A 12841-nucleotide genomic window follows, 5' to 3' on the forward strand; every position below is an offset into this window, starting at 1 on the left:
CAAAGAGAAAATCAGGCCAAGAAAGAATACTGGGAAGTGAAAAAATCGTCATTACATGGAATTTGAAAATTATTTTTGGGGTGCAACCAATATGCTCTACAAGAAATCATGTTAGAAGAGTGGAAATAATTAGTGTCAGAGCAAAAAGTCATTGAAAGTCTTAGTCAAGCTTAAGGCAAACACATTGCAAGGAGCAAATTACTTTTAACATGGATTTGAAAGGCTAGGAGATAAAACGGACATAGAGAGAGAGAGAGAGAACACTCTGTGGAGGGATGGAGTGGCAAAACACGGGAGAGCAGCATACATTTGAAAAATGCCCCCCAAAAATCAATGGGTAAGACCTGAGAAAGCCATTGAGTTCGTAGTGAATGGTGAGGGCTGCCTGACCAGGCTACAAGTATACAGTTTTTTCGCTACATCAAGCACAGTAATAGGCAGTTCTTTGAAGTGAGGCAGATGAGGAGTGCCATTGTATTACACTGGTTACTTCTCTGAATTCAGAGTCATTGTTAGCAAAGTTGCACTGCTGCAAAAAGTCCATTTTTAAAATCAATACAGAAAGAAGGTAATTAACGGCAACGTGTAGACTACTGTCTACTTGTGAGAGCAAAAAATGTATATGTAAGGGACACATACTGCAGTTACTTTGGCATTATTACTTACGATTTTTAATTATTTATATTACAGTTGCACTTAGAGGCCCCACCTGAGATCAGTGTCCCATTGTGCTAGGCGCTGTACATACATAGTGAGAAACTGTGAGGTAATATGTGAGGTAATATCTTTTGTTGGATTAACTTTTGATGGTGAAAGAGAGAAGCTTTTGAGCTACATGAAGCTCTATAGGCCTGGGAAAGGTATTCAGTGTGTGACAGCTAAATACAAGGTGAAACAGAGTGTTTAGCACAAGTAGTTAACACATATTCTAAGATTCCATTCAAGGTGAAATGGCCTGATATCGCCTCTTAAGTCATAGGACAAAAACGGGGGTAAGTGGGTTGCAGATTGTTGTAATAAGCCATATATCCAGTGCCTTTATTAAGACCATGATTTTACTGTCTAGTAAAGTTATGCATCTAAGCTCCCAGGCTCATTTTTTTTGAAGGTGTGGTGCAGGTTTCCTTTGAGGACGAGGACTGGGAGGTCAGAAGTGCAGTGATCAATTTGTGAAAAGTGTTTGCCTTCAGGTTTTTGTCTCTTATCATTTTTCTGTGTGAGTTCATTTGAGAGCACAGTGATGGTCTAGTTTCACCCACATAGTTGTTACTAGGGTATTTAGTGCACTGGATGAGGTACATCCTATGTGGATAGGCCTGCATCGGACCCATGGATCTTGAAAGGTGTGTTTGGGGGTGGTGGGAGGTAATTATCATTGACCAGTGAACATTGGGCTGCAGGTTTTGCACCTGTTTTGGCAGGGTCTTGTGTTGCTTTGAGTTCTTTATGCTAAACAATCTGTTCCACCTTGTATTTAGCCTTTGCATCTTTCCCAGACTTGAAGAAGAGTCCGTGTGGCTCCAAAGTTTGTCTCTTTCACCAACAGAAGTTGTTCTGATAAAAGTATTACCTTGCCCACGTTGTCTTTCTAATATCCTGGGACTAATATGATTACAACAATGCCGCAAACATACCTAGTGAGAGACAGTCCCAGTCTCTGAAGAGCTTGCAATCTAACATCCTGATCCTGCAACAATTTAAAGTTACTTTTAAAGAACATAAATGCCATAATCTCATTCCCAAATAATGCGAATAAAAATTGACTTTCTTCACAATTTATATAAGGATATTGTCTTTCACTTTCCTAACACAAAAAAATTGCATATTTCATTGAATGCAGTTTAATTATAAACACAATACTCTTATATGAGGGTGGTTATGACTGTGGTAAATGTGGGAGATCTAAGTATATAGTTCCATATTTGAAGAGAGAATCTGGCTCTGTTCTAAGATTCTTGGCTGTATTATCAGCATCAGATTCATTCTCTGATATTTCGAGGTATTCTGACAGGCAAGATGCAGTTCATGAACTCACCTGCTTCTTCTCAGCATTTTCAGAACTGTAGAAATTTCCTTTTCGAGTTTCTTTTATAGTCTTCAGGGGCCTGAGTCTCCCTGTGTGCTTTGGGTAGTCATTTACACCAGTGCAAATGTGGGTGTAAAATGCTACCCTTCTGATTTTGTCCCTGTTTTACACTCCCTGTGCTCAGGTGTCAGTGAATCACTTGGAGATGGCAGTTGGGTTCACCGTGACCTCCGAGATGGGAAGTCTCTAAGCAGTCAGAAATCTGAGCTGTGGGAGAGCACGTGTCAATAGCTATTTGCTAGTTTTTCTTTGCAGCTTTCTCTCTGAAGAAATGAACAGAACTAAAAAGCCTTTACAAGTATGGAGCTGAATCACCTAATTCTGTTTTAAAAAAATATATATGATACCCAAAGAAACATGGATAAAAGCTTTCTGATTCCTGGTGTAACTGGTAAGAGTAAACAGAGGTTAGCTGAATTTTTGTGCCAATGAATGATGAAAGTGACAGTGAACTACTGCCCTGCTACCTGCTCTCATAGGACTATAAATAGTCCCATTTCTCTTCTTTGAGAGGCTTTCAGAAATGTAGTTAAAGCAAAGATAGAAGAGGAGTTGAGAAACAACGAGGAGTTGGAAAATTTCTCTCCCTTTTAACTTCAAGTTCTCAACCTTTCTTGCTTTTGAGACCAGGGCTGCTGATGAATTATACACCATTAGAATGCAGATGGCTACTCAGTGTGTGCTATTTAAAGATTTCGGGCTGGTGTTGGAGTTGGTACATACTCCCCCAGTGGGAGATATCATGTCTTCCAAAGTGAATTATGCTAAACTGAATTAAGGCCACTTCAGTTCTGAAAGAGAGCGTCCACACAGGAGCTTAATCATCACTTTAACTAATCCACTTTCAATTCACAGCATTAGTTAATTCACATGAACTTTCCCGAGTGTCCTTCCATCGGCAAGACAGAGTGGCTCCTAGAACTCCAGGGAGCACAGAGCAGAAGGTAGAAACTCCATCATCCTCTGTGAGGTTGCAGCCTCCGTTTTCTTCTATGCCCATCCAGCTCCACCTGCGGAGGTAGAGAGATAGCAGGGAAATGACCCAGCTGCCTCCTTGCCTGCCTGCTCTCTTGCTAGATGCTAGCCTTTGCCCCATTGTCCCCTCCTGCTCCTTATGCCCCACTGCACCAGGACTAGATGGATCATTGAACTGAACCGTTATGGTAATCCTTGTGTTCCTTAACAGAAAAGATGAATATATATTGTTTTGCCTTCTTGTGGCAATTGCCTTCTTCTGAAATTGTTATTTAATTGACATTTTAAAAAGAATTTGTTGTGCATGGTTGTGAATTTGGGCCCTTATCCCGCAATACCTAGCACGTAGGCAGAATGCAGCAACTCTATGGAGTCCTACTGATTTCAATAGAGTTTCTTTGGAGTCACATGGGAGATGAGAATCAGATTCATGATTATCATAAGTAGCAGGGTATTACTATAAACGTCCAACATGACAATAGGATGACAATACTGAGAGCATTCCCAATGGGTTTTTTTCTACCAGTCATTTACTACTGTGTATAGCTGGCATAAATTGACCAGATGACTGTTCAGGTACTGTGCTACATAACTAAGCATGCTTTAAATATCTACCTAGTTAGATTGATCTCAAAGTTTTGCCACATGCACACTATGCAGAATAGACAATTTCAAAGTGAGGGACACAACTTTGTCAAAGGCTTGCTTCAGAAATTAGTATTGGTCCCCTGCTGGGGTTCCTTTACAGTGCATTTCATTAAAGTTCCTAATAAAGTTTTCAAACATGATTGTCAGATTTGTTGGAATATGCCTTTATGATTATTAATTCAAATTACCTACCCTGGGTGGGGGAAGATGCTGGAAGAAAAGATAAGGAACAGCAAGAAAATTATCAGAGAGTGTGTGCGTGCATGCATATATAGAGAAGAGAGATTCTGACTCCAGCTACCTTTTTATTCGCAAACATACAGTCAGCGTCATGAAACGAGAACAATCTCTTTTATTGCCTGGGACACAGAAAGGCATTCAAGCACAAACCCAGAGAACTCAGTGGGTTTTTCTTCCATGTGGATTGCCAAAAGCAGACAGGTGACAAGCTTTCTCCTTCTTTGAGAATTTCCCATCCTTTTATTATCACAACCTTGAGTTTATATCTTTGAACGCCAGCGTCAAGATGTTTAACACAGCTGGCTTTGTGAATAAAAGCCATTTATTGGGACATTATGGCTGAAGCAAAACAGTATAAGCCTGTTCTCATGAAAGGTCTCTGCTAACCGCAGAGGATACTGGTGTTTAGCTAAAATACAGGAGACTGCTTGACAGATTGCAATTACTCCTGCCACATGCATCAGACTACTTTCTGAACCTCCACTTAATGGGGTGCAGATAGCTATGATGATTTTTTTTAAAAGCCGTCTTGCTCAGATCACATATATGACATTGTCTATGCTTCTAATCAGGGTTCACCTTGCTGCAAGATTTGCTCATCGTTCCTGGCTACATCTAAAAAAATCACTGAATTAAAAAAAATGACATTACAGGAGCAAGTTTATAAAAATAGTAGCAAACATCAGACATCTCATCTTTGACTTCTATGAATTTCAAGAAACAATTGTTACTCTAGCTGACACCACTGAGATCCTAGTACATGCTGTGTATAATAGACAAGCTAAGGAACGAGTTTCCTATAATAAATGTTTTGTTAGGGGAAAAAATAAGAAATAAAATTTCATTTTGGAATCTATAAACAAGCATATTTGCTGATACGTGTTAGTGCGAGATCCAGTACTGTTGCAGCGCACACCAATATACCTCTAGAATAATATTCAGTAGGGTTGATATAGTAACTCTTTTTATTGTTTAGTCTACATTAACTTTGTCTGCTGGATATATCCTCCCACCTCATCTTCTTTGGGGATCCCAGTGTGAATTAAATCTATTATACACGAAGACAAAAGTGATAAAGAATGACCTTTAACTTTGGCATGATAGCCTGCAGTATTTATGATATACCATCTGTCATAGCTGATCATTCTTAATGATCTAATTTATAAAATGTTGACATGAGAAAACAGTTGGAGCCCAAGAAAGGGTAGAGAGGCAGAGATATGACCTTCTAGTGACATGAATGATTGTTGGGGTAAAGGGGGCAGGGCATATAGAACCTGCTGGGCCTGATTCTGCCATCCATACACATAGAGAATAGCACCTGACTCCATGAGTAGCCCCAGTGGAATCAACTGAATTATGTATGGATTAAGGTACGGCTCGACCTGAGTAAAGAAGGCAGAATCTCACCTGTTGTAATTTAAGATCTTCTAGTCCCTTCACATGCACAAATCCTGTTGGCTTCAGTCATGTCATGAGTGTGTAAGGACAGCAGGATCAGGCGCACAAGTATGATCAGTGAATAATCCAATATTGACCAAGCCAGCTAGCTGCTCTTCTACTGGCATTAAAGTGTGAGACTGGGCCACTTAGCATAAGGCAGAGTCAATGGAGTGTAACTATTAATTTAAGAAAAAAAAGTCAAAGAACAATGAGCGCTTATGGCAGATTGTAAATGTTTACTAATGTTTAATAAACATATAATCTCAGTTGTACATTTTCACCCTTCGGAAAGAAAGTGGCAGATTTTACCTGTGAGTCACAACAGATATATAGAGATGGAAAATATAAATAGCTTTCCACCAAGGGGTGTTCATTAATATGTATTTGAATCCTAATACACTATTCAACTCTGAGGCAAAAGTACACCCGAATTGTTTTGGATTATAATAATTTTAGCAAAGCATCTAATTTATATATTAAGCTTGCTTAACAGTCTTACATTGCCTTGCTCTTTGATCTGAAGCAAAAGGTGGTGAATAATTTATTGAATGAGGTTAAAAAAAACCCACGTCACAATCTGCCCTGTAATTTACATTTCTAAGAGATGCCATTATGGGACTGGAGAATGGGTTCCAAAAGATTAGTTCCAATGTTACAAATTTCTTTTTATGAGATACACACAGGGGAAAATAATAATAATAATAGAGGAATGCAATTCTGCAGACAAATGTTTCAGCTGCATGCCTTCTTCACTAAAGATAATCATTTTAACTAAATGCCAAAAGGCATTTAGCTGTAGCATTTGTCAGCAGAATTGGGTTGGCTTTAGGTTTCCCTCCTGATTTACAATTGAGTGTTATTCGATTTACTGTACTGCAACATGTTTTCTTAACCTCTAAAAAAAGAAGCCAGCCTGTACATTAATCATTAGGATTGATATTCATCCTCATGTACAGGGCCAGCACAAGGTCTTCTGCATTACTTAAGCAATGCAGTGCAGATAGGGATAGGATGCTTACAGATACTTCTTAGAAAGAAAAATGCTCTTGTGGTAAGCCGGCGTTTGCTGGTACTCTGGCTCAGTAATAGGCCTTGTCTACACTGGCAGTGATGTGAAGGGTAAGTGTAGCTACATGCTGCAGTGAAAATCAGGCTGTGTCCACACTGCGGTGTGTAGCTATATGTGACAGTGATGAAAGGCTCTTGCAGCGGGGAGGCAGTAGGGAAAAGTTCCGGAGGAGAGGATCTGCTGGAATCTTTCCCTGCTGTTTCCCTCGTGTCAGAGTTTTTCCCCATTGCCGGAGCCTTTTCCTGTGGTGGGGAAAGGCTCTGGCAACGGAGAGGCAGTGGGACACTAAAAACAGCGGTGTAGACAGGGGAGGCACTGCTTGGGCACGTAGAGAAATAGCAAGTAAATAGCACTGCCCACCTCATAGGCATGTTGGGAGGATAAGTCCATAAATACACAAGAGATGGTGGACTATTTGGGGGCCAGATAAGGAGATAGACAGATGTACTCCTCGCAGCACCAGATGAACAGCTACACCAATCTGTTGGCCAAGACCCTGTGCCACAGGGGAGTAATGCAGTTGTCAGCCTGGCGGGGCCCCTCGGCCAGGCTGTGTGTGTGTGTTTCAGGGGAAGACGCCTTGCTTTGCTGCACAGCTGTTTTCAGCCTAATTATTTAGGCTTTATATCACTCTTGTGGATTTCACAGTGTGTGTTCATTAATATCCACTACAGTCACTCCTCAATAATCCCTACTCTTGGTAACATGTTATACACTACGTTAATAGCAATGTTGGCAATCACAGCTTTATGACGACTCTTGACAAGTCTCCCATTCACATTTCCCCTCCATTTGTCCAAAGCAATGAGTTGTCAAACATTTACAGTAGATGGACATAGGGTTTATTCATATTTTAATAAAGCCATTATCTTGGCCTGGAGTTTTGGTAGTTTTCTACTCTTCCTCTAGAGTATTTCTCTCAGTAGTGCCATCTAATCAGCTTTAGGTTTTAATTAAACAGCTGTCATTTGTTTCCTAGTTCTGTTGCGACCTGATGTTGTATTAAATTTTAATTTAGCCTAGGCTGGATAAGAAGTAGATTCCTTCAGACAACAAAGAAATACTATTAGCAGGTTATAGTTGTAATTAAGAAAAGCTCTGCTGAAGTGCTAATGCATTCAGGTACAGAGAAGGAATTAGAGATAAACACTTATGTAATTATTATTCAGGGACAGAGCAAGCAATATGAATATGCAGCTCCCACCTGAGTTGATAGAATTCCATTTTTTGTATGCTATCTATACGTTAAAAAAAAAAAAAGGCCTCAGAGTACGGAACCTGGAATATTTACCATTTTACATCTGGGACATTTTAGTCTCTATGGGTAAGATCCTCAGCAGGTGAAACTTGGCATAGTTTCATCAACTTCAGTGGCATTCTGCCAATTTATGCCAGTTGAGGATTTGGCTCCATAAATCAATGTTACTCCCCTTGTATGGATTTCAGGCACTGTCAGTAATAACCACTATAGACATGTTAAATTCAGGAAATGGTTTTTCTCTAACAAGCCCTACTACAGAGACATAAAAAATACCTACCTGAGTCTAGCTGAAATGTTGTTACTTGTCAAAGACCCATCTTTAAAAAGATATATATTTATAAATCTTATGGACAGGCAATTAGTTCAATTCAGACTTCATACTCTTTCTCACAAAGGAAATGCTTTTTTAGAGTCTGAAAATAGTCAGCTCGTAAAAAGGTCTTTACAGAGTCTACTATAGTTGCGTAACATGGGATCTAAGCATCTGAAATATTGATTTTCTATCATAACTTTCCCTCCCAGTGAAGTTTATTTTTGTGATGTAGCAACAGCTAATCAACACAGTGGGTTTCTCAACATGCTGAGAGGAACATAAGGCAACATTTATGTCAAGATCAAGCAAAAAGTATTTCAGAACATCCAGAAATAAATGGGCTGGTGATGTCAGTTCTCAGACCTTTTCTCTTGTCCTCAGCTTCCCCAGTTCATATGAAGTGTATGGAATACAAATCTTTTGTAAGCTTTGCATTAACCTTCAGCAGTGCCAAAAACAGATTTCAGTGTAGCAACTAATCACCAATTGGTTTTTAAAATAAAGCTCATTGGGCCCATTCTCCTCTCACTTACACTGGTGTAAAGCAGGAACAGCTCCTGATACTGGTGCAAAACTGACATACGTGAGATCAGCCAGGCCCATAAAGGCCTGCGAAGCCAATGGGAGTCTTTCCACTAACTTCAGTGGGCTTTGGATCAGGCCCTAAGTGTGGTTATGTGGTTCATATATTTACCCCTTCTCTGGAAAGAGTTCTATTCAGATGTACTCGTTAACTATATCCCTTGTAGGAAGTATTCTTCTACCTGACCCTTTGAAGAAAAAAGTCCTTTATGCAAGAATGGCTTGGAAAACGGCATTGTGATAAAATGGTCTGGGGAAATGCAATTTGTTGCAGGGACATCACCTCATCATTATGTACGTGTCATATGATATATTATAACACACACACGTATATATACACACAAACATATTATTGTCTATGTATATATGTGTGTGTGTGTCTATATAATGTCTGACTGTATGTGATTTGCAGGGTGCTCATCAATGGTTTCAGAGACACCTGGCTACCTCCTTTTCCTACAGATAGAGATAAGGATGACGCAGCCTGAATTTGGCTCTATATGTCTTCGGCCATGTAAATTTTTTTCCCTGAAAGGTGATACATTTTGCTTCTCAGTCTTGCTCGATGTATAATACTTGTAAAGACGTTGCAGGCTTCTGGGCTTTTGCACTTCTGCTTCTGTCATCTATTTCTTTTACCCATGCTGTCCCTCCATAGTGGATGACAGCTGGTTATAAATGAGACTGATCAACATAAATGAACATTAGACACTCATTCACTGCACAAAACATCTGGTTTATGCCTTACATACTGTAGAACAAAGAATGTATATTCATTTCATGAAGCCTTATTATGACAGCACTTAAGCATATGCTTAAATCCTTTGAAGTGAAAGCGTCGAGTTAAGCACATGCCTTAGCACTGTTCCAAATACGAATGGATTCAAGCATGTGCTTGTGCTTTCTTGGCCCCTGATTGGCAGCAAAGCACCAGTACAGGATGGTAGTTAGTTAGCACTGGTGTTTAGTACTTCACTTAATCCAAGCTTCTTTTTGTAAAAGTTGCCTGATGATAATATATCGTATTTGCAAGTACTTATTGGTCATTTCCTGGTGTCTTTACCTTGTGGTGTACTCCCATTGGTTCCTGTTAATTTAGCTAGCAGACAGAAGGAGATGATAGTGAACATACCTCATTGCCTATGCAAGTCAGTGTCAAATTTCTCACTTAAATCCAGTTCTGTTTCCACCAATGAAAATAATGGACTTTGAAGTTAGATTAGTTGGAAGACGACTTTTTTTTTCCAGTTGAGAAACAAGAAATGATTCTATGGAAGTGATAACTGAAAAGCTAAACTGACTTAAATTAAAAAAAAATGTCAACTGCAAGATGCTTCTAGAAACCTGAAACTGCACCCACACAAGCATTGGTCATGAAGTGCTGCATGATGGTCTGGCTATGGTTGCAAGCATTTCTTATTTGTAAACCAGGCAGAGGCTTGTTGTGTAAAGTTCCTTTGGAGGTTCTTCTCCTCCAGTCTGCCCAGCAATCTACCTACGCAAGCGGGGGACCACAACAACAGCTCATGTGGGGTAATTAATCATACTGCACACATGCCAAGGTGTAGATCAAGGCTGTGTTAATGGAGTCATTAGTGTGCCAGCTCTGTGAATCCATCAGATGGGGAGATAAACATGGCTTGATGGCCAGTAAAATATCTTCAGGTGGGATTTTGATGGGGGAAAGATTTTAAAATTTACATTTGGAATTCTGTTATTTTTGGCGCCACATCCCTGTCTAATGTGACATGAAAGTGAAGGTTTCACTCAAGCCCCCAAAGAAGGAAACCACTTAACAAGCAAATCTTTTAAGGAGAATTTGGGAAACAGTGGGTTGCGGGAGCGGGGAGATCCATTTGTCCTAACACTTGGTATCCACATCTACGACCACTGACATAACTTGGGAGGTAGTGTGGAAAGATTCAAGTAGCTCTATGGAGATTGTGATATATGACCCTGTCTTCTGCAAAGCATTAAGAAGAATGCAGAACAAACCTGATTTATTGTATCACACTGGAGATATCTATTGGTATGTTTATAACTTGCTATTTTGTATAAGCAAATTACTTGAGCAGTGCACATAATTTTTAAAATTGCAAATCAAGGATGAAGGTCAATAAGCTTGTGGCTAATTTCCAATAACACAGGAAATTTCTAGTGGTTATGCTTATTTAACGTTCCTCTCCTTTTTGTACATGTGTGTGTATGTGCAGGATACAGAAGTCCTTAACACGGCCATTCTGACAGGGAAGATGGTGTCTGTTCCGGTGAAAATTGTTGCTGTGCAGGAGGACGGTTCTGTGATCGATGTTTCAGAGTCCACTGAATGTAAATCAGCTGATGAAGACGTCATAAAGGTAAGGTGGCTAACCTGAGCTGTGCGAGGTGGAGAGATGGAGCGTCCCCTTCCTGCCCCCCCTCATTGTGCCCCTGAACAGAAGCTTGTCACAATCCCTGTCCTTGTGCTCTCAGTGGCAATTCAGGCCCTCACCTTTGTAGTCCTGGAGTCCCCCCAGAAATAGTCCAGTGACACTGTTCAAAAGGGCATTGGATTTCCAGAGGTTGTGCAGGGATAGCATGCTCCCTCTGTATTGTGGAACCCTGCTCTTCAGGTGCTGCCAATGTGCCTAGCAGAAAGGTCGGTGTGAATCCCTGATTTGGACCCTCTGAGGACCATGGAGAATGCAGGGCCATCAGTGGAGCTAAGGCACCAAAAGGGGATAGGGGAGAATGGGAATCATGGCGCTGCTTCTTTTTTGCTGGTGAGGGGGAAGCACCTGCTGTCTGATGAGTTATACTTGGGAAGAATCCAGCCATCATTCAGGACCCTTCTTGCCATGCAGCCCTTCTGCTAAGAGTAGTAATGCTGGCTAGGGCAGGTATTTTACAAGGTTGCTAATACTTTCCTGACCTGCTACACCTTCTGTTTTTTTAGTCCAAAGTTTCTCCGCAGCAAAGACATTGAATTCCATCAAATTCTGAGGTGGCTTTGTGATTTGCATAAGGTAACAATTAGACCAAGAGTGAAATCCTGGTGCTATTGAAGTCAATGGCAAAATTCCAGTTGACTTCAGTGGGGCCAAGATTTCACCCCAAGGGATTTGAATGAGTTCTGCAGAGATGAAAAATGACTTGCACTCATACATCATACCACTTGGTACACAAGAAAGCAGAACTGTCTTTTTTAAAAAGCTTCTTTATAGCAAGATCTATGACTTTTTAAACCACCTTGTCCCACCTACTGTAGCAAAAGCAGACTTTCCTTTCAAATGCAGTAGGTTAAATTGATTCCCTCCACATTAAGACCAATCACTGGAGAGACAAAGGCACTGTAAATATGACCTTTTAAAGTAATTGCTTGTATAACTTTTTCACTGTTGCTACAGTACAAAACAAAGTCATACAAATTATTAAGTAGATGTAAAGGCAAAGAAGTATTTTCAAATATTTTAACTGGAATGGTATGTCTATGATGTCTGTTTTTTGTTGGTGGTGCATTAGCATCAGATCTGAGTAGAATTGTCTTTCCTTTATCCTTCTATGGAGTTTTCAAAGAGCAGTCTTGGACTGGTGGTAGTTTTCTTTGCCTCAGTCTCAGGGAGACAGCTGTGTCAGAAAATAAGGCTGTATACTTACCTCTTCTACAAACAGAGATCCTGTGACCCAAGAACTTTAATACTAACTGTGTAGACTTTGACAGAACATTCCTTCTGGTCTCCTAAATAGTAATTGTGTCTTCTCCAAACACATTTCCAGATTTGACTGACCATACTTGTATGTTCTCTGTAGATTGCTATTTGAAGCACTAAAGCCCATGTCTTAGTATTTTAGCTCATCAGTGTAACCTTTTTTTTGTAGATAAGACAATAGAGGTCTTAGTAGATAGCACGTACTTTGTCAGACAATTTTTCATGCTATCTTAAGAGAACAAGAAAATGTACATTGTCAACCTATTGTTCATTTTGAAGTATATGTTCATGGATTTTCTCCAGATCCAAAACTTCACCCACTCTCCTTATTTTAAAAAATTTGGAATGAATTCATTATCAACCATTGCAGCTGGTATGTGGTAAACAAAACACATTGCAGTTTATTTCCAATGACGATAAAGGGCCTTGGGAATTAAAGAACTTATTTTGTAACTTTAATGGTGAAATTTTAGGGTATCTTATGTCAAACTAGAGAAGGTGTTTGTAGAAGTGTTACTAGAAAGTGTGGTGTTTT

The 12841-nt window shown here is 39.9% G+C and overlaps 1 protein-coding gene across 1 annotated transcript in view; it reads left to right on the top strand.

Annotated features, from left to right (window-relative positions):
- The window catches only part of LOC137147603 (transmembrane protein 132B-like), a 198251-nt gene that overhangs the window by 158751 nt on the left and 26659 nt on the right, over window positions 1-12841 (top strand). The window contains exon 5 of the mRNA XM_067539937.1: window positions 10831-10974. Coding sequence (XP_067396038.1) covers window positions 10831-10974 — 144 coding nt within the window. The remainder of the gene's footprint in view (window positions 1-10830; window positions 10975-12841) is intronic.

Source organism: Emydura macquarii, unplaced genomic scaffold, assembly GCF_026122565.2.
Source record: "Emydura macquarii macquarii isolate MOO-44397 ecotype Brisbane River unplaced genomic scaffold, CSIRO-AGI_Emac_v2 contig_554, whole genome shotgun sequence".
In the NCBI taxonomy this organism is placed as follows: Eukaryota; Metazoa; Chordata; order Testudines; family Chelidae; genus Emydura; species Emydura macquarii.